At 43.0% G+C, this 22,777-nt stretch overlaps 1 protein-coding gene across 4 annotated transcripts in view; it reads right to left on the minus strand.

The window, feature by feature from the left end:
* Positions 1-22,777, minus strand: part of Ankrd44 (ankyrin repeat domain 44) — a 301,804-nt gene that overhangs the window by 203,273 nt on the left and 75,754 nt on the right. For all 4 annotated transcript variants that reach the window (XM_021160936.3, XM_029478049.2, XM_029478052.2 and 1 more), the window contains exon 2: positions 829-912. In XM_021160936.3, coding sequence (XP_021016595.1) covers positions 829-912 — 84 coding nt within the window. The remainder of the gene's footprint in view (positions 1-828; positions 913-22,777) is intronic.

Consider the following 22,777-nt stretch of genomic DNA (forward strand, 5'->3'; position numbering starts at 1 on the left):
GTGGTCCACAGGCACAGGTTACCAAACTTTACCAGGGCCAAGGTACATTACATCCAGAAAGAAAAATGGTATGGCTTCACTATCATTGCCTTTGTAATAGGGGCCGGCATCCTTTCTTTGTGGATATACAGAACAAACCACGGGAGTAGTGGCAGTCAGTCTGACACTGTCACCAGGAGACATCACAGCTATGCAAGAGGTAGTAGCAGGTCATTCAAAACGCAATGCTCAGTGCCAGATGCATCGCTGTATCTTAATGGGTATATAGACAGGATATAAAGTAGGGGTTTCCCCCTTCTGGTTTCAACTCACAGTTTTTGCTTTTCCTGTGATGAATGAGTGTGATTGACAGGGAAAGCATGAGACCCTAAGTGAAACTCCACGGCCTCAAGATGGTCAATGTAACTGTATAAACATTCACAGAGATAGAGGTTGGGGCCTTGAAATACTGTGTGATGTTTTAATTTATGAGTTGACTAGAATAAGGTCAATTTTGATAAGCATACAGATTATTGTATCCTAAATTTGATTTTTTTTTCTCTGTTTTGCAGTGTTGGGGGTCTAACACAGGTCTTGTGTGTGCTAGGTAAGCACTCTCCCCTGGAGTGACATCTTCAGTCCCTTGATCTTTAAATTTTTTTACAACTATATTTCAACATAATTGATTTAGTCTAACCCTAGAGTTTCACTCCATGGGTTTTTTGAAACAATAGTCTAAAAAGCAGCCCTGAGCTCTCACAATTTTCTACAGGGGTTCACAGCACAGAAAATGTCAAGAGGCCTTGCTTGCCCCAGAGAAGGACCTATACAACCACCACAGTCTCTCACCAGTGCGTTCACGTCTTCAGTCTTATGGATGAGCATGCGAATCTCCTCTGGGTCGCCACTGAAGATTGCCTGGACCAGTGGTGGCTGCAAAACCAAGAAACTGAGTATTAGAACTATAACTAAGATAAACACCTGCATTCACATGCAGACAGCAACAAGGATATTTGTTCCCTCTAAGTTTATTCAAGAATTATCAATGAGCAGGCAGAAATAAATAAGACTCCAGCCTACACTCACAAAGTATCTGAGAGAGACCTTAAAGACCCTGTCAAGAATATAACCAAACACAGGTCTCTATATTCAGACCCTATTAAGGACTAACCCTTGTCACTGCCAATTCAGATGTTGAAGTCACTGAAGACTATGCCTTTTCGAGCTGTTGGAAGGTTCTAGCAGAGGATCACAGATGCTCTGTACCCTGACAAAAGACTGGTCCTCTACTCAGGGAAGGGCATCTTCTTTCTAACAGATGTACAGCTTTGGGAGGGATACAGATTGCCCTCACATCCAAGACAAGCCCTTTGTGGAGGATATTACGACCTAAACACTTGTGGACCAATCTTCAAAACACCTTGTAATCGTTCCCAAATACTTCCATAGCTTTAGCGAGTGGGCACTGGCTGTCTTACAATGATTATATAACTACTAGTTTAAAATAAGATATAACAAGGGCTAGTTAGAGAATGGGGGTGAAGGGGAGCAGAGAAGAATCCATTACATAGAAGAAGGAACTATAAAGTGTGACCCAACTACGAGGACAGTGAGTTCTGTAAGAGGAAGGAAGGCACCTCAATGACCGAGTATGGGTTTCTAGATGGAGACAGAAGGGCAGCCCATCCTAAAGAGAAGGTATGCACGGGGTGGATGTGCAGAGAACCTGCCAGAAACCATCACTGGGGTGAGGGATAACTGTGGGAACGTGCTGGGTTCAGGGGCTGACGCTTGACTTGCCCCACATGGTAAAAGATCTTCTTCATAGCCAACTCCACCATTTTCACTTCCCTGATGGAATCTGAGTCTAAGCATGGCCATCGCTGGCCACACCCCTCATAGGATGACGATTAATAGGGCCAAAGGGCATAGTGAGAAAACTTTATGTGACCATTCAACTCTACTCAAATAATGTTTTCATTAAAAAATGGTTAATGTTATCAATATGGAATATTTGGCCTCTTTTCCCCCCTAAATTTCAAATCTTGGCAACTACACATATGTATTTGCTTACAACTTCTGTAAATGTCTTAGTCCTAACAGACAGCTGGATGATGGCAGTGCCCCAAGTTTGACTCAGCATAAGAATCATTCGAGATGCTTATTCACATAAGATCCCTCCGTCTCTGTCCTGAGAATCCTGATTAAGTTTATCTAGAGAATGGGACTGTGAGTGTGGAATCGAGTATGTCAACACCTAACTCTTTGGAGCTAGAAGCAAACACTAACCTCAAGTGACTCTACAAAGAGATCCTCCCCATGCCTGCTAACCAAGTCCCCAGCAGAACCACGCCAATCTTTTCACACTGTTCTGTCTGCTGAGCTCTTAGCAAAATGCTGTTGGGTGAGTTTCTGCCTAAATGAACCTTGATGGAGAAAAAAAAACCAACAGCCATAAGGCAACATGTAGAGACAGAGTCAGAGTCTGGCAGACTGTAGTGTTAAATCAACAGAGGTCGTATGACAGCTGACAGACTCAGAGTCTGAGGTGTGAAGCCAGCTCAGGCATCACCGGACCAACGGTCAGTCACTGAACAAGAACACAGTGATCCGAACAGGGCCTCTCTCATGAGCACAAGGAATGCAGGCACTCTGTACGATGCATCAAGTCCTCAGTCTCCTCAGGCGAGGCAAACCTCCCAAGCAATGGCTGGAATGTCCCCAAGGAGAGGCTCCCTGACACAGCTGCCAGGGAAGGGTGCCAGAGTGGTTTCTAAGCACATGGAGGTGTGTCTAGCTTCCCAAAGGCCCCGGGCCTAGCTCTGCTCAGAGCTGCTTCCCATACCACATGGTCAGACACAGATTCCCTGGCTTCCATGGGAGGAAGCTGAACTTTTGTGTGTTTTCCGATGCTGCCATCACATATATATGCACCCACACACCCACGACCGCACATACATGCACTGTGCACATACTCATCTATGCTTTGACATATATGCATAGAGACACGTGTTAAATCACTAATAGATACCTCCCACTCCCTGTAAACATGCCTGTTCTCCACAGCCCATGCCAGACAGACCTGTCTTCTCCATTATGCTGTAGAGCTGTTCCCACTGTCTTCATGCCTGTGAACCCAAGTGTAACCGACTCCAGAGCAGGACTTCACGAACAGACACTCTGCTTGCATAAAGACTGCATGTTTGCAGTGACTCGCCAGTAAGTAGTGCTCTTTTATATACTTAGGGGCCTCTCTCTTCCTTTCTCTCCCTCACTCTCTCTCCCACGGAGAACACAGTCAGAAAATACTCAGGGGATTCTGTTCTTTGGGAATTCAACCTCAGGTAAAGATTTACCTGCATGATTATTCTAATTACAATATCTTCTCCATCAGTACTGGAGGGTTGCACTCTGCCACCTATTCATCATTATAGCATTCCCAGGTTTTGCCTTAGTGGTGCTAAGCCTTAAAAGAGAAGCTTCCCCAGCACAAAGCTGTGTCTTAAGCCTTGGTGTGCACAGTTCAATGGGTCTCCCCTACCCACAGTTTGCTCTACATAGGTTTCAGTCAGGGGCAGTCAACTTCAGTTCAAAAATATTAAATGGAAGATTCCAAAAATAAACATTTTTCTTTTTTTACATTATACATCATTCTAAAAAGCATCACAAAATGTTGTGCCACCTTGCTCTATCCTGCCTAGGATGAGAACACACTAGCTGCCCGTGAGTCTCGGTGCTACCTCAGCAATCAGATCATCTGTCGCTATGTTCAAGTGTCCCTTATTTATCAATGTCCCCAAAATGTAGCAGTAGTGGTGGTGGCCATTTTATTACAGCATAATTGCTGTATTTGATTACTGATCATTACTGTTAATCTATAAAGCAAGTGTTGTCATAAAGAAGTACAAACACACATGATTAAAAGGAAGCATCGTACACACTGGGTGTGGTACAATCCATGGTTTCAGGCCCTCACTGGGGTGCTAGGGATACATACCCTGCAGATAAGGAGACACTAATATATTCTTTTAAAAAACTCCAAATACCTTAGCCCAAATATAGGCAATATAAGGCTGTGCAGTGCAGGATTTGGTGAACTCACTCTCAAAACCAGAGTCAAAATTGTGAAAAAACCATAACGGGAGAAAGAGGTATTTTCAGTGATGCAGCAGTCACTTCAACTTATAGTACTAGGATTTTCTTTGAACCTCAGCAGCTACACCCTGGCAATGCCTGCACAGGCAGTGAATACTAGCACCGTCCCCTGAGTGACGTCCCCAGAAGGCAGCTGCCATTTCTCAGTCTGATTTCCAGTGGCATAGGGATCGGGGCAGGGTATTTGGATGGGACTTGTCCCCACTTCCATCCACTCCCATCTTTCCTGGAAGGGAGGACAGACACATTTAGAGGTGACTGGCAGACAGGCTGATGACACTTGGCCTGTATGGAGAGCAGAGAGGAGCAGAGGGCTCCTTGTATTTGATAGCCATTGTGAGTTCTGTAGCAAACACACACAAAAAATAGACTCGGCAGAAAGCCACTTTTCCTTCTCACAGCCCTTTCATCCTAGTACAGAAGAATTGTTCTTTTTAATTCTCAGCTTTGGGAAACAAACCAGGGAGGGAAGGAGGGAAGGAGGGAAGGAGGGAAGGAGGGAAGGAGGGAAGGAGGGAAGGAGGGAAGGAGGGAAGGAGGGAAGGAGGGAAGGAGGGAAGGAGGGAAGGAGGGAAGGAGGGAAGGAGGGAAGGAGGGAAGGAGGGAAGAAGGGAAGAAGGGAAGAAGGGAAGAAGGGAAGAAGGGAAGAAGGGAAGAAGGGAAGAAGGGAAGGGAAGGGAAGGGAAGGGAAGGGAAGGGAAGGGAAGGGAAGGGAAGGGAAGGGAAGGGAAGGGAGGGAGAAAACTTCATTTTCAAAAGTAAGACCTGTGAGACATTATTCTCAAATATGAAGTAGGGCTATAATTCCACTAGGGGGCGCAAGATAGTAATTTGTTATCCTATCAATGTACAGGTGATATATAAAAGGGAAGGAAGGGAATTAAACGGTCCACTTCAGCTTTAAGAAAGTTCTTAGAGAGAAGCACACACACACACACGCCCATGAACACAAGAAATAAAGGTAAAGCAAAATAAAGAAAAAGATCAAACAGTATTGTTTAAACCCCACTTTTCTACTGAGCCACGAGGGCCCATTATTTCCGGAACTAGGAACAGACCATATGGATAAATCCTAGGTTTGAGAGTGTCATTTTCATCATTTGAAAACACAATTTAGAGGACAAAGGGATAACTCCATTGGTAAAATCGATGCCACACAGGCACGAGGACCCGAGTTCAGATCTCCAGCACTCATGAAAAACAGGCACAGGGCTGGAGGCAGGGCACAGAGACAGGGAGATCCACCGAGCCACTGGCCAGCCCACCTAGCTCAATGGAGGAGGTCCATGGCCAGTGAGAAACCCTTCCTCAAAAAATAAGATGGAGGCCAGTGTGATAGCACAGCTCTGGAGTTCAAGGCCAACCTGGTCTGCATAGTGAGTTCTCAGACCGCCAGGGCTTCATAACAAAATGAAAATAATGGGGTGGAGAGTGATAAAGGAAATCACTGGACATCGACCTCTGTCCTCCACAGGCACTTGCCTCCACACGTACAAACATGAGCACATACAAGCACCACACATCAACATAGAAACAAAAAACACAATTCAATCCTTCTCTCAATTCTGCCATCCAATTAAGAACAAAGTCTGGGGCTGGAGAAGGTGCTTCATTCTGGGCTCAGTCAGAGCAGCTGGCGGGGGGAGGGGGGAACAAACTGATAAGCTTGAGTCTAGGGACATATCTCCTTGGTAGATTATTAACCTAGCATGCATGAGGGTCTAATCACTATAACAACAACAAAATTCATGTGTTCTATGGAAACCACTAATTAGACTTGTGCTGAGCCCACGTGGCCTTCCTGTGGTTAGCTGCAAGCTTTTTTCAATCTAAGCAGCCTTTGGATGAGAAGCAGGGGAGAGAGGCTCCCTGAGACCAAGACCTAGAGCCAGGGGTAATAAATCCAAACACATCTAGAAGTTGCCCTAGCATTGGGCTCCACATCCCTGGTGTGCTGCCTGCCTTTCTCTGATGAGATCCTGTGGCTAAAGACCTTAAATGTAAAAGCCAGCATCTTGTATTCCGATCAGGAAAGGATGCTGGGATCAATCAATAGCCAAGAGCTAGCATTGGTATTCCTAAACATCTGCCTATGCTTGAGCATTCTGGGCACAGCCCATCACCAAGGAAGGATGGGAGCATGGTATTGGTACCTAATCGCTGACACACCAATAGTCTGGCCACATAAAACCACCAGCTTATATGAGTAACCTGGAACAGTTCATTAAGGAATGGGCAGAGCTTGCATTTTTGCAAAGGGATAATAAAATTTGCTCAAGTCACTTGGTTTAATGAACAGAACATGCGGTGTTCCTCACCAGCAGGCCCAGATATGTGATGTCCAGCATGGGTTCTGTTAAGTGCTTCCCGACTGTAGATCATCTTACCTGGGGAGCTCCCCCTATCATAAGATGATGATGATCATGAAAATCAAAACTGTCTCCCTAAGTACTGTAAGACCCAGACAGAATACACTCAGTCCTTATGAGCATAATTCTTAATTATGGAGTGAGGCAGTCAGTGTTTGAAAATGGCTCTTAGCTGGGTGTGGTGGCTCACACTGGGAACCCGGTACTTGGGTTATGCAGGGAGGTAGAAGGAGAAGATCATGAGTTTCAGATCAGTGTGGAAAACAGCAAGTACCCATCTCTTAATTAATTAATAATTAATTAATTAGGAAAGGCTGGACTCAGTAAAACAATAATTTCAATCATCAGAACCCACATTTGTAAAAGAAAGAAAGAAAGAAAGAAAGAAAGAAAGAAAGAAAGAAAGAAAGAAAGAAAGAAAGAGCAAGTCCTGATGAGTCACCATTGTCACCCCAGTGCTGGGGCCAGGGCTTAGCCTGCCTTGTCTACTCAGCAAGTTCCAAGACCCTGTTTCTGGAAGAAAAAAAAAAAAAAGAGGAGGAGAGACAGTGCTTGAGGAATGATACCAACATCATCCTTTAGTCTATGCCCACATACACACATACACCCATACACACATACGCACACATGTGCACACACATACACACGTATACACACATGCACATATACATATACATGTGTGCAAACATGCACACATATGCACACACACAGACACACATATAAATGTGAACCCACACACATGAGCCACACAGGAAGGAAGGAAGGGAGGGAATGTAGAGAGAAAGAGTTTTCTATGGCACATGTTACAAAGTCAGTGTTTATACTATTTCCAGTTATTTACCAGAAAGAAAAAGAAAATACATAAAATCCCAAGTTATAGTAAGAATTCCCCTACTTAAATAGAATGAAAAATGAAGCATGTTTAATCAGAAACTGGGTAAATTATTACCTAACCTCTTCAAAGTGGAAACAACACAGAAGCAGCAGCTTGGCAGTGGGTTCTGGGGACCAAGTCCCAAGCTGGGGGACAGTCACATGCTTTGCTGCTCCTCTGCTCTCCTGATCTTCCTCCACTCTGCTCTGCTCTTTGAGGACACTTATCTTCCCCAGAGGACAGACAGCCCAAGATAACATGAAGTCCAGATACGTCAACTCTCCTACTAGCTATTGAAGGACATGAAAGGAGAGGCTGGGCAAAAAGAAATGATGAAACCACAGATCAGTTAAACTGAACCCTGAGGCAAGACTGATTTTTCTGACCGATGCTTGCTCTTTTACCACAGTAGGGAGACTGCTGCTGTAAAGCCAGGTGACTGGGAGTCTCCCAAGCAGGGTCTCCTCATCTCTAAGATGAGCTAATAGTAGCCATTTTACAAGACACACTTGACAAATTGTGTAATACTCGCCAACTGCATACAAGGCCAGAGGCCTAGTGTTCCCGCCATGAAGTCAAGGGTCCTTTCTGACTTGGAGGTAAAAAGCTCAAACGTCTTTACAGGTGAATTTCCTTGTGACCATCCTACAAACTGGATGAATAGATTTCCTCTAAGATTGTAGAGTAAGAGAGCTAGTGAGATGGCTGAGTGGGTAAAAAGGCTTGCCAGGCAAGCCAGAAGACCTGAGTTTGAGTTTAATCCCTGGAATCTGTGACCGAAAGACTCCCAAAGCTGTTCTCTGATTTCCATGCACATATACACATACACACACACAATGATAAGAATTTTATTGTACACATTTATATGTAATGTTATATATTATGTTATTAATATACTCTACGTTTCATATATTATACAATGTTATTATGATACACTACCATTATTATTATTAAGTAAAATAATACTACTGTAGGACAACCATCAGATTAGGGCCCTAATCCATGCAACAGCACCTCTGAGGCAGAAGGGCTGCCCCTGCTAGGAGAGAGCAGAAATCCCCTGAATTCATCTCAGTTGCACTGGAAAAACCTCAAGAATATCACACAGCTCTTCTGTATGAACTCTAACTTAAAAAGCCACATAATAGAGACTTACTAACATAATACCACACCTCTCTTTGACCAAGCTGTGTCACAGTGCACAGATGATTATGAGCAAAGAATATTACATACATGCATGAAAATGGTCGAAGAAGGCCCATTCTTTTATAGATTTAGCATATGCTGACTTTTAAATGTGCTGTGGATTTATCCCTGCTTGACAGAACTGGAAACTGACCTGACTGCTGAAGGTTGCAAACAAACGTGTAGTTAGGCCTTCTTTGGTGATCTCTTGGTTACAAAGGAAATGACCTCCCTGTTTGGACCTCTGAAGGGTCAAACAGTTTACCTGCAAGTGAGAACTGAGTCGAAAGATTTATGATCTCCTAATGCTGCCCAGTCAGAGGCTTCTCTCACAGGCCACGCAAATGAGGCATGAATGATGTAATAGCTATGATAGCCTAAGACCAAGCCAGCCTCAGTTTCTACATACTCCCATCTTGTTTTACTTTTATTTTTGCTTGGGGGTGTTCATTTGTTTTTTTGAGACAAGACCTTGCTACATATAACTCAGGCTGGTCTAGAACTTACTATGTAACCCAGGTTGGCCTACTGCTCTCAATAGAATTCTTGCATACTATGATTATGGGTGTGAGCCACTGTGCCCAAATACTAAATACCTAGTAGCCTGCAAAGCATTACCAAATGAAGGATACAGTCTCTATGATGCATGGATAGTCACACTACACAGTAGTACAGATTTTCTTTCTTTTTTGTGGGGGTAGTGTGAGACAAGGTTTATTTGTGTAGCCTTGGCTGTCCTAGAACTAGTTCTGTAGACCAGGCTGGCCTCAAACTCACAGAGATCTGCCTGCCTCTGCCCCTCTGCCCCTCTGCCCCTCTGCCCCTCTGCCCCTCTGCCCCTCTGCCCCTCTACCTCCTGAATGCTGGGATTAAAGGCATGTGTCCACCACCACCAAACCTGATATGACTACTCTTTAAAAGTGAACACTGAAACACAATGTCAGAAAACAAAATAGAGGAAGGGAGACTTTTGAGGATATGTGTCACCAAAAAGCTGGAGAGCAGGCTGTAAGGTGAGGTCTGTGAGGGGTGGGCTAAGAATAGAGCTCACAAAGGAATCGGGTGGAAGAGTAAGTGGCTGGCCGGGAGAAGCACTGAGCCAGCAGAAGGAGTTCTAACCAGTGGGAAGATGATTGTCACAATTTAAGCTACCTCAGGAAGGCGTTTTCTGGTCTGCCTTGTGACAGGTTCGCCAAGAATGACCAACAGGGATGCAGTGGAAACTATGGACACTCTTTTCAACTCTTTAATGCCTGCTCTGTTCCTGGATGCAAGTTTGGCTCAGTATCTTGGCTAATTTCCTTCCCTCTTTATAGATAGCCCAGAGTTCCTGCCCCAAGTCGTGAATGTTTCCAGGTGAAATCGAGGTTACTTCCTTTAGCTCCGGAACACTCCCATCCCACCCCACACACAGACACAGAACCTCTGCATGTGTAAGCTCTGTTTTGTCAGGCTTGACACTTGAGCACTGAATCGAAATCATAACATTTCAAAAATAGGCCATATCCATAAAGAGAAACGGAAAACAAACCACGGCAGATACGCTTTGCCAGGCTCCATATTTCCATCAGGATCTGCTGCCAACAACACAGATCTTTTTTTTTTTAACTCTGTCTAGTTTCAAATGGCTGGAGATCTAATCTAAACCCTAGCTAAGTTAATTAAATAGTGTTGGGGAGAGAACTTTTAAAGAGAACCGGGACAAAGGAGATGGCTCCACAGATAAAGGCCCTTGCCAAGAAGCCCTGATGCTCTGAGTTCAGCCCCTGGAGCCCACTTGTCAGAAGGGGAGAACTGCCCTGAGTTATCCATCCTCTGACCTTCATGTATACACCACGGCGCACTTTGGGTGCACACACACAAATAAATGTAATGTTTAACAACCTATTTGAGTAAGAACACAGTGGACCCAAGAGAACACTGTGGACAGAATATGTAAATCAGAATATTCTTAGTGAAACAAAAAGAACACATAAATCATTCCTTAAGTTCCTGTTTTACCAATTTGTCTAGAGGCTTTATTTCCTAGCTGTTTTTGCTTACATTCTTTCTACAACTGTACCTTACAGCATATCAAATCACATTTCAAATATGGTGGGTTTCTTTTTTTGGCTTTTTCAAGACAGGATTTCTCTGTATATCCCTGGCTGTCCTGGAACTCACTCTGTAGACCAGGCTGGCCTTGAACCCAGAAATCTGCCTGCCTCTGCCTCCCAAGTGCTGGGATTAAAGCCGTGCGCCACCACCGCCCATCTCAAATATGGTGGTTTAATGATGTTAATCAATACAAGCCATTTCGGAGATCTTTGTGGTGGGGAAAACCTTAACGATGGCTTTTTTTCAACACTCAGCAAAATGTCTTTGTTCAGAGACATAAAGCAGTTTTCAATTGTAGGGTATAAAATGTGACTTTTGTTAATAGCTAATACACCTCTCCCTTATCATAAGGGATAATAGATTTTAAATTCCTCCTTTATAAAAAAAATGTATGCCAAAAAATGACCTATTATCATGGCATGCTTTTCTCATGGTGGCCACTTAAGCAGTTATAATTGCAGCAGCCTCAGAAGTCAGAAGATGAATAAGGCAATTTAAGTTGCATTAAATACAAGATGACCATGTAGACACAAAAGCCATTCCTTAGGACCTAATCAATCTTGCTGACTGGGGAAGGAGTGGACTACCACTGAACAACATAGACTCACTTAGTCAAATTAAGTCACTCATGATTCTGGAAAACTCCAAACTGAGCTTGTCTGAAATCTATTATAGTCTGAATTCTTTGAAAGTAGCAGCAAGCCAATGTTTACACAAGCATCCCTTTCCACAGCTTACATGAGTTTCTCCTGAGCCCTGTCCTCCTTGTCTGTGGATTCCTCTGTGATCTCCATTAGCATTTTGTAGAAGGAAGATATGACAGTTCAGCTCCCACTATGTCTCCACAAATGGAGGACTAGGGACTGTGCAAACTGCTGTCAGTTGCCTTGGTGTGTTGACACTCAAATCCATAGCCTGGATCACCTCTGCCTGCAATGACTAGAAGATGCCCTGCTACCCACAACGCCAGGAACATCACTAAGAGCCTGAATCTAAGACTACAGTCTTCTGGAAGCATCTTTGGCTTCTCCAAACAAAATCCTAGCAAGGGCCTTCACTGACGGATGCCTAAGGGAAATGATAAGACAGCAGGAAGAGAGAGGAGCCTGTGGGGCTGGAAAGCAGTTGGTATGGGAAATGGGAACTCTTACAGAAGCAGATAGGCCTATCTGACTTCCTTCCGAAGACAGTGGCCCCATTCATATTTACTTTATTTCTCTAACTACAACCCACCCAGGTACTGATAAGGGATGTTTTCAAAACATTACTCAAGTGCATTCTGACAACCACACTCAGTCCTGGTCCACAGTGATTTACTAAGCATATGAAACTTGCCATCCTTCCCTTGAGAGGAGCTCTAACACGTAACAGGAAGCACGCAGCATATGTAACATGAGTGAGAGAGAAACTGTGTCTGGCCCTCTGGAAGATGCAGCCTTTGAATTAAGGACTGGAGGTTGGTGACGATTTAAAAAAAGATGGGGTGTCAGTGGAAAGAGAGCAAGCACCTTCACCCTTTGAAGGGTGTGAGTAGAAGGAACAGTTTTCTCCATGGTGAACATGGGTGAGCAGATGGAGGGAAAGAAGTCAATTGGGTAAGATCACAGAAGCTGAGGATAACTGCTGCCTATTACATTTAGACTCTCTTCTGTAGAATTGGCAAGCTGTAATCTGTTTTTGCATGGGGAGGGTGACTTGAGAGTTGAGTTTGGGGGGCTGGAGAGGCACCTCAGTGAGAACTGCAGATCTTACAGAGGACCCACATTTGATTCTCAGCTCCTTCATCACACAGTTCACAGTTGTCTATACCTCCAGCTCCAAGGGAACCAACACCCTTCTCTGGCATCCATGGACACTGTATGAACATTGTGCATATACATTTAAACAGGTGCATGCACATAAAAACAAAGCGTTTCATGAAAAAGAAAAGAAGAACTGTAGAGCCAGGCATGGTGTAGCACATACCTATAATCTCAGCACTTGGAAAGTAAAGGCAAAGGATTGGGAGTTCAAAGTTATCCTCAGCTAATAGATAAGTTGAAGGCCAGCCTGAGCTACATGAGACCCTGTCTTAGATATAGCTGTCTCCTGAGAGGCTCTGCCAGTGCCTGAAAAATACAGAAGTGGATGCTCACAGCCATCCATTGGATGGTGCACAAGGTCCCCAATGAACGAGCTAGAGAAAGAACCCAAGGAGCTGAAGGGGTTTGCAGCCCCCTAGGAGGAACAACAATATGAACTAACCAGTACCCCCAGAGCTCCTTGGGACTAAACCACCAACCAAAGAAAACACATGGTGGGACTCGTGGCTCTAGCTACACATGTAGCAGAGGATGGCCTAGTCAGTCATCAATGGGAGGAGGGGCCCTTGGTCCTGTGAACATTCTATGCCCCAGTATAGGAGACTGTCAGGGCCAGGAAGCAAGAGTGGGTTAGGCTGGGGAGCAGGGGGAAGAGGGCAAGGGATAGGGAGTTTTCAGAGGGGAAACTAGGAAAGGGAATAACATTTGAAATGTAAATAAAGAAAATATCTAATAAAAATTAATAGAATGCTTATTAATTAAAAAAAAAGAGTTGTTGTTGTTGTTTTCAAATAATAAGCCTGGTAGTAGATCAGTAGATCGTGTAAAAGCTAAGAGAAATGTGACACAAGGGAGGAGATGACAATACCAGTTTAGGAGAGAGCTCTCAGGGAGGGGTATTCCTCAACTATGCAAGGAAACAGGGTCTCTGTGACCAGTCTGCAATCTAAAGGGTACATGTGCTCTCCACACCTTTAGATTGGTCTGAGCAGCCCACTCCGTTGGAGCTGCCTAAAGACTCTCACTGACTGGGCAGAGTGCAGGGCTCTCTGCAGCAGCCAGCCCAGGCACCAGCAGGAGGTTGCTGGAGGAGTGCAGTAGAGCTGTGAACCTCTATGCTGGGGAAAGCCAGTTGCTAGCTGTGTGTTGCTCCCTTGAGAGAGACCGGAAGTTGCTGGGCCTCTGAAGGTAGCACATCCCACATCTGCAGGACCTGTTACTCATCCGCAGCACAACCACAAGAACACAGCCTGGTGCTGCCAGTTTAACTACTGCTTGCTCAGTCCAGGTCTCACTAACAGAGGAGGATCTCCTTGTGCTATGAGCTAAATGAACAACAACAGTAGCAAATGTGTAGTACCTTTCTCTCTATTTAGTTCCCAACTCAAAAACTTAGAAGATACCTTTTTTTTTTCAATCATGCAGTTTCAAAAAAAATGACAAGGGGGCGTCAAACTCTTATGCATTGTCTCTTTGTCTTGTGTTTGCTAGGTTATATCTTAAGTAATTTTTTACTGCAACAATACAAAGTCAGGAAAAGAAAACCTTGATAACCATCCCTATCACCCATAATAACAGACTAATGTATACTCTTTGACACATTTCCTGGATGCTGCTGTTGTACACAAATATACCAATACATATGATATTGAGCTATCACTAAAGTGGGCTTTTACTATGTCCCTCTCTTAAAACCTGTAAGAACAACAACATACTGAGGTTATCCCCCAGTTTAGCTACAGGATTACCTAATTTCTTTATAGGGATATAGTGTTCTAGAAATACAGACGTATTGCAACATAGCCTGGCCATGTGTTGCACAAAGAAGAGCTACAGAGCTAAAAGCATTTTATGAATGCCTATGATATGCTATTTTTATAAAATACACAAAAGAAATGTATATTGTGGTCTATTCCTCAGAGAATGCCCAATAGAGTTGGGCAAATAAGGATGCCCCATAGAGACAACACAAATGTGCAAGACGGTACTCCAGAGTTCCCCAGACCCGAGGCAAGAGCTGCCAGGTTTCCCTCTGTACCAAGATAGATTGCAGAGAGCTCAGAGGGCTCTCCTCTGTTCAACCATCCCAGAAGCCTTGTTTAACTGACCAGGACAGCACAGGAGTCAGCCTAGGGAGGAGGCATCACTTGAACAAGACCTAGATAGGGGCTAGAGCACACAAAAGAGGGAGAAGGTGTTTGACAAATGAACAACAGCACCAGGCTGCTGTTCAACATGTGTTCATGTGGTGTGGCGAGCACTTTCCTCTCCCGTGCCCCTCGTCTCTACACAGCTCCTTAAAGATGTAAAGGAATCCAGGCTTAGGCACCCACAGCATTACCATGAGAATGATTTAATGTGGGATTTCAGGCAGCGTAAGCTTGGGACTGTCCCCCAGGTCCTTTTGTCCCATCATTCCTATGTTTACTGCTGAGCAGCATGCATGTAAACACATGTGCTCACTCACACATATGTCTGTGAGCAATCATTCACGCTGTCCCCCTCCATCTGGAAAACAGCATGAATAACGTGGAGAAAGAAAGTAGCACTGAAGCTTAAGCAGTTAAGATTTAACAAAATCATCAAGTCTGCTTGCTTGCTTGCTGGCTGGCTGGCTGGCTGGCTGGCTGGCTGGCTGGCTGGCTGGCTGGCTTGCTTGCTTTTGAGATAGTCCTATGTAGGCAGCCCAGGTGGCCTCAAACTTAAGTAGCTGAAGCTGGCCTTGAACTCCTACGCCTTCTGCAGTCACCTCCCTAGTGCTGGGATTACACCATGTGCCAGCACACCTAGCTGAATCCTTTTCTAGCAAAACCTCTGAAAACGTTGATGTTGACAGTTCCCCCAGTGTTGAGCTTCCTCTCGATGCTACAATTATGTTTAGAACATGTCCAAATTCATTTAGCTACATGTTTAATGGTGTACTTTAAACTCCAACATATTTTTAGCATATATAATTTGAGAGCCCAGTGCAGATGCTGCCTGCACATTATGCCAACACTGACGGAGGTGCCTCAGTTTGGAAGTGCCACAGACGAAGCAAGAATTCTCGTAAAGTGCTATGAAATATAAAGGCTGAGAGACCCTACAGAGACCTCTAGGATTCTCTTTTTTCACCTGACTGGTCTAAAGTTGTCTCTGAGCATTTTTTTAAAAAAACATTAGGAAAACAAAATTTACTTCCAGGATGCTAAGCTGGAAGTTTTCAAACAGCAAGTTTGAAAACATACTCTTGACAGTCAAACTGCAGAAAATCGGGACTTCTAGTAAGGACAATGAGTTGAGTTTAAGTTGAGTCCAATTGCTTTTGCTTCTATTTGGTAATAAAACTAGAAATAAAAACCACCACTATCCTTGACATCTGCTACATGGGGCCAACCACAAAGATGAAGATCCAAGGCACAGTATCAGGGTGGTGAGATCTTAGGCCCCCATGGTCAATGGGCTGGAACCAAGGTCACTCCTTTTCTGGTGACATCACACCCTATCCTTCACCAACGTCGCATTACCCCTAATATAGGCAATGTGAAGATTCTGCTCACACCTTTACACACTAAGACTAGACTTGGGAGTCTGTACTACATACTTAACATCAAAATTCAGAAATTATCCAGAAAGTGTACTATATTCTAGCATTTATATATAAAATGTATACTAGTTAGTATAGATGGTTCCTTTGAGATCATGGCCTCATTGTTCTGACTCAGGAGGATCTGGCTGCCTTCCTAGCATCAGGGACAGAACTACATTTGGCCAAGGCAGTAAAGCCAAGGATGAGATAGAAATGGCCTGCCCAGACATGTAGGGGCTTGTTCCCACTTGGAGCTATCTCTGAATACATTTGGCACTACATGACAACATTCTGGTTTTTGAATCATAACCAAACAAGAATGTGGTAACAAGGCCAGGAGGGAAACAGAAACTCTGAGCGTCTAGAGACCTGGTTTGGGATAACCTCATTCACTGGGATGTTAGGTCACTAAGGGCAAGTCACAAGGCTTCATTCCTCACTAGAAAACATGGGTTCAAAATTACTAACTCCCTACTAGTGAGAAGCAGGGAATATCTGACTTTATGAGGAAAAATATCCTCTGAGGAGGTCTTGGTAAGAGAAGCTCACACTGACAGTCCAGCAGGATCACTGGCCTACCACACACAGCCCAGAGAGCCGAAGAACCCTTGTGCTTGCAGCTGGTCACAGCAGAGTGGTGGGCCAATTGTGCATAGTTCTAAAACACCTCTTTTTCTTTCTTTTTTTGTTTCAAGACCGAAATAACTACAGAAGAGTTCGAGCTAACAGTTAGGTTAAATTACCTACCACCCAGTAAGCCCCGTGAAATGAAATCTTTTACATCAGCATTTTGAAAACCCCAAGTGATATGTCTGTGCACATGGGATGTGGAGTCTAATTCTTTGGTGAAAACCTCCTTTAACTCTTGATTACCACTTCAAAGAGAGGATCAGACAATTTTTACCTTCAGCTTGTTTGTAATGCTATTGGTAATAGCAGAAAGATCAAAGCTGACAGAGTTATTAAATAACCAAAAACGTACAAACCCACAACAGACAGAATGACCAATAGCACATGAAAAGGCCCATCAATTATTGGGTGTTAGAGAAGGTAAATCCAAGCCATCATGAGATACCAATAAAAATTAATGGCTAAAATAAAAGGAAGAAACAGCAGACAGACAAAATACAAATATAGGTGAATATGTGAGAAAACAAGTGTATTGATGATTATGCCTATAAACAGTGTAGCTGCTGTAGATAATAGCTAGATGGTCCCTCGACACAGAATTATCAATGAGACCAGAAATCTCACTCCTAAATACATAACCCAAAGAATTGAAAACCAGTATTCGGTTTAGTGCAGAGTTCTATCAGACCTTCAAAGAAGATCTAATCCCAGTTCTTCACAAACTATTCCACAAAATAGAAACAGAAGGTACTCTACCCAACTCATTCTATGAAGCCACAATTACTCTGATACCTAAACCACAAAAAGACCCAACAAAGATAGAAAACTTCAGACCAATATCCCTTATGAATATTGATGCAAAAATCCTCAATAAAGTTCTTGCTAACCGAATCCAAGAACACATCAAAACAATCATCCATCCTGACCAAGTAGGTTTCATCCCAGGGATGCAGGTATGGTTCAATATACGGAAATCCATCAACGTAATCCAGTATATAAACAAACTCAAAGACAAAAACCACATGGTCATCTCATTAGATGCGGAAAAAGCATTTGACAAGATCCAACACCCATTCATGATAAAAGTCTTGGAAAGATCAGGAATTCAAGGTCCATACCTAAACATGATAAAAGCAATCTACAGCAAACCAGTAGCCAACATCAAAGTAAATGGTCAGAAGCTTGAAGCAATCCCTCTAAAATCAGGGACTAGACAAGGCTGTCCACTTTCTCCATACCTATTCAACATTGTACTTGAAGTCCTAGCCAGAGCAATTCGACAACAAAAGGAGATCAAAGGGATACAAATTGGAAAAGATGAAGTCAAAATATCACTTTTTGCAGATGATATGATAGTATATATAAGTGACCCTAAAAATTCCACCAGAGAACTCCTAAGCCTGATAAACAGCTTCGGTGAAGTAGCTGGATATAAAATTAACTCAAACAAATCAATGGCCTTTCTCTACACAAAGAATAAACAGGCTGAGAAAAAAATTAGGGAAACAACACCCTTCTCAATAGTCACAAATAATATTAAATATCTTGGCGTGACTCTAACTAAGGAAGTGAAAGATCTGTATAATAAAAACTTCAAGTCTCTGAAGAAAGAAATTCTAGAAGATCTCAGAAGATGGAAAGATCTCCCATGCTCATGGATTGGCAGGATCAACATTGTAAAAATGGCTATCTTGCCAAAAGCAATCTACAGATTCAATGCAATCCCCATCAAAATTCCAACTCAATTCTTCACCGAATTAGAAAGAGCAATCTCCAAATTCATCTGGAATAACAAAAAACCTAGGATAGCAAAAACTCTTCTCAAGGATAAAAGAACCTCTGGTGGAATCACCATGCCGGACCTAAAGCTCTACTACAGAGCAATTGTGATAAAAACTGCATGGTACTGGTATAGTGACAGACAAATAGACCAATGGAATAGAATTGAAGACCCAGAAATGAACCCACACACCTACGGTCACTTGATCTTCGACAAGGGAGCTAAAAACATCCAGTGGAAGAAAGACAGCATTTTCAACAAATGGTGCTGGCACAACTGGTTGTTCACATGTAGAAGAATGCGAATCGATCCATTCCTATCTCCTTGTACTAAGGTCAAGTCTAAGTGGATCAAGGAACTTCACATAAAACCAGAGACACTGAAACTTATAGAGGAGAAAGTGGGGAAAAGCCTTGAAGATATGGGCACAGGGGAAAAATTCCTGAATAGAACAGTAATGGCTTGTGCTGTAAGATCGAGAATTGACAAGTGGGACCTCATGAAACTACAAAGCTTCTGCAAGGCTAAAGACACCATCAATAAGACAAAAAAACCACCAACAGATTGGGAAAGGATCTTCACCTATCCTAAATCAGATAAGGGACTAATATCCAATATATATAAAGAACTCAAGAAGGTGGACTCCAGAAAGTCAAATAACCCCATTAAAAAATGGGGCTCAAAACTGAACAAAGAATTCTCACCTGAGGAATACCGAATGGCAGAGAAACACCTGAAAAAATGTTCAACATCCTTAATCATCAGGGAAATGCAAATCAAAACAACCCTGAGATTCCACCTCACACCAGTCAGAATGGCTAAGATCAAAAATTCAGGTGACAGCAGATGCTGGCGAGGATGTGGAGAAAGAGGAACACTCCTCCATTGTTGGTGGGATTGCAAGCTTGTACAACCACTCTGGAAATCAGTCTGGCGGTTCCTCAGAAAATTGGACATAGTACTACCGGAGGATCCAGCAATACCTCTCCTGGGCATATATCCAGAAGATGTCCCAACCGGTAAAAAGGACACATGCTCCACTATGTTCATAGCAGCCCTATTTATAATAGCCAGAAGCTGGAAAGAACCCAGATGTCCCTCAACAGAGGAATGGATACAGAAATTATGGTACATTTACACAATGGAGTACTACTCAGCTATTAAAAAGAATGAATTTATGAAATTCCTAGCCAAATGGATGGACCTGGAGGGCATCATCTTGAGTCAAGTAACACAATCACAAAAGAACTCACACAATATGTATTCATTGATAAGTGGATATTAGCCCAAAACTTAGGATACCCAAGATATAAGATACAATTTGATAAACGCATGAAACTCAAGAAGAATGAAGACCAAAGTGTGGACACTGTGCACCTTCTTAGAATTGGGAACAAAACACCCAGGGAAGGAGTTACAGAGACAAAGTTCGTAGCTGTGATGAAAGGATGGACCATTTAGAGACTGCTGTATCCAGGGATCCGTCCCATAATCAGCTTCTAAACGCTGACACCATTGCATACACTAGCAAGATTTTGCTGAAAGGACCCAAATATAGCTGTCTCTTGTGAGACGATGCCGGGGCCTAGCAAACACAGGAGTGGATGTTCACAGTCAGCTATTGGATGTATCACAGGGCTCCCAATGGAGAAGCTAGAGAAAGTACCCAAGGAGCTAAAGGGATCTGCAACCCTATTGTTGGAACAACATGATGTACTAACCAGAACCCCGGAGCTCTTGTCTCTAGCTGCATATGTATCGAAAGATGGCCTAGTCGGCCATCAATGGAAAGAGAGGCCCATTGGACTTGCAAACTTTATATGCCCCAATATAGGGGAATGCCAGGGCCAAAAGAATGGGAATGGGTGGGTAGGGAAGTGGGGGGCGCTATGGGGGACTTTTGGGATAGCATTGGAAATGTAATTGAGGAAAATATGTAATAAAAATATTAAAAATCAAAAAAAAAAAAAAAAGACTGAACTTTATCTGGGTGATCATCAAGATTCTCCAAACCCACACTTGTTTTCCCTTCAGCCCACCCATGCTTGTGCTTCCTTGAGTGACTCTTTTCCTTCGCAGGTCTTTGGAATGCATTCTTTCCAGAGCACCATTTTCTTTGGAGAGAACTGCTCCTTACATCAGGTCGCATGTCAGTCTTACTTATTTCCAAATCTACAGTTCTATTTTCGACATGTCACGATGCTAGACCCATATGTCACTTTCCTGCAAGACAGGCTCAGATGTATAGTCATGTCACTGGGTGAGAATTTGGTGGTGTAGAAGTTTATACCTTTTCATGTGTATGCAGAATTGTTTTTTTTACCTTGATTAAGTGGTAACATTATATATAATATCTATGACATGTGCATACAGAAAGAGTGAAAATGTTTCAAAATAAATATATGATTTAAAAGCAGTAACAAAAAAATACAGGAAGCCAATTATCAACTGAAACTCAAATATGCATATTTTTAATCGTAAAGTTAACATGGATGGAGAAGCATATTGTATAATATTCTGAACTTCGTACTATAAGTTTTTGTACTTATTGTCTGAATAGTTCCTCCATTTTGTCTGTATTGTAATTATTGAAATAATGATAAGTAATGCTTTTAATGTTTTTCCCACAATAAATACTGTCTTCTGCTAGTCTGAAAAAAAAAAAAAAAAAGAAAAGAAAAAGAAAACCAGTATTCAAACTGGATGTACATTCACAGTAACAATATATACTGTAGCTAAAAAGCAGAAACAGGTAAGAGGTAGGAGCCCATCAATTAACATCAGTGGATGAATAAACAAACAAAATGTAGTGTGGACATGTGATAGAATATTTCTCAGCCATAAAAGAAAATATAGTACATAATGTTGGAGAACATGAGTGAACTTTGAATATTTTATACTAAATAAAAGAAGCCAAACACAAAAGACTACTTTGTTGACAGATTTCATTTATGTGAAATGCTCAAACCTAGGAGCTAGGAATAAGAGGAAAGGGGAAGCAGCTGTTTAACAATACAGAGTTTCTTTCTAAGGTGATGAAATGCAGATAGTGATAACACCCAAATGAGATGGATGACACCGTGCACTGCATCTAAAACTGTCAAAATGGTGTGCAAGGTTTGTTTTGCCATACTATAAAAACAGAACAATGCCTAACAGTGTGAGTGCAGCTTCCTATTGCAGAAGGATGCACAGGGAGCAGGGTTGGAAGACCTCTACTGACACACTGAGCAGAGCTGTGGCTCCCCCTCTTCGGTAACTTCTTGCAGTTCCTATAATATCACTTGGAAGTCTATGTGCATATTAATACGTATATGCACCTGTGCGTATGAATGCATGTGCACACATGTGGACACCACTGGTCAAAGTCAGATGTCTTCCTCAGTCACCCTCTTCCGTATTTTTTGAGGCAAGGTGTCTCACTGAACCGAAGACACTAATTGAGCTAGCCTGGTTTCAGGGACCACCTGTCTCCTCCCATCCCACTGCCCTTGTTCTGAGGTTAGAGTTGGATGCTACGCTGCTACCCCAAGGCTTTTATGTAGATGTGGAATCAAACTTCCCCCTGTAAGGCTGGCACTCAACCCAGTGAGTCATCCCCCTCCCAGGCCATAATACTATTTTTGTTATAAAATATTTTTATAATATAAACTGAAACAACAATTTTAGAAGATATGACTTCTTGATACTCTGGAGCACAGCCAAGCAAGATTAAAGAGAATAAATAATGAGGAAATCTAAACCCACGGGTCAAGAGAAGTCAGCAGCAGCACACCCTGCTAGCCCTAGAGGTGGAGGCCACAGTAGCTGGAGGAAGCCCATCCTGCCCAAAGCTGGGGTTGTGGCCCTAAAGCTGCAGACTGCAGACTCGTCAGTAAAATGCCCCAATTTTTACAAAGTTGGAAATTTATTCAATATGTTTCAAACACTACAAGCCAAACAAAACACATCTTTAGACCAGATGTAGCCCACAGACGCCAGTTGGTAAATTCTAGTTCATAGAAAAAGAGTGTTTACCCTGGTGGGGGAAGGGGGTACTTTGAAAGACTATAGTTACAGCTATCAGAAAAGGGGAAAATGGCCAAGTGAGAGGCTGGAAGAGGAGGGGTTCCCTTCCAGGAGGTCAGACTGGACACAGTATAGGAGTGTATTTTCTAACAACAGAGCAAGTGTTCATCAGCAAAGAGGGAGATGGAGGATACAGTGACTGCTGTCCTTGTGGTGATCCAACAAAGTCTAATAAGCAGGATGCCTGCTTTGGGTTGGAAGGTGGGTTAGACCTAAGGCTCTCGACTGGACTCCCAGACCTGAGATGACTTCAGACAGTGCCTCAGCTAC

Source organism: Mus caroli, unplaced genomic scaffold, assembly GCF_978045245.1.
Source record: "Mus caroli unplaced genomic scaffold, Mus_caroli_1 scaffold_1, whole genome shotgun sequence".
Lineage (NCBI taxonomy): Eukaryota > Metazoa > Chordata > Mammalia > Rodentia > Muridae > Mus > Mus caroli.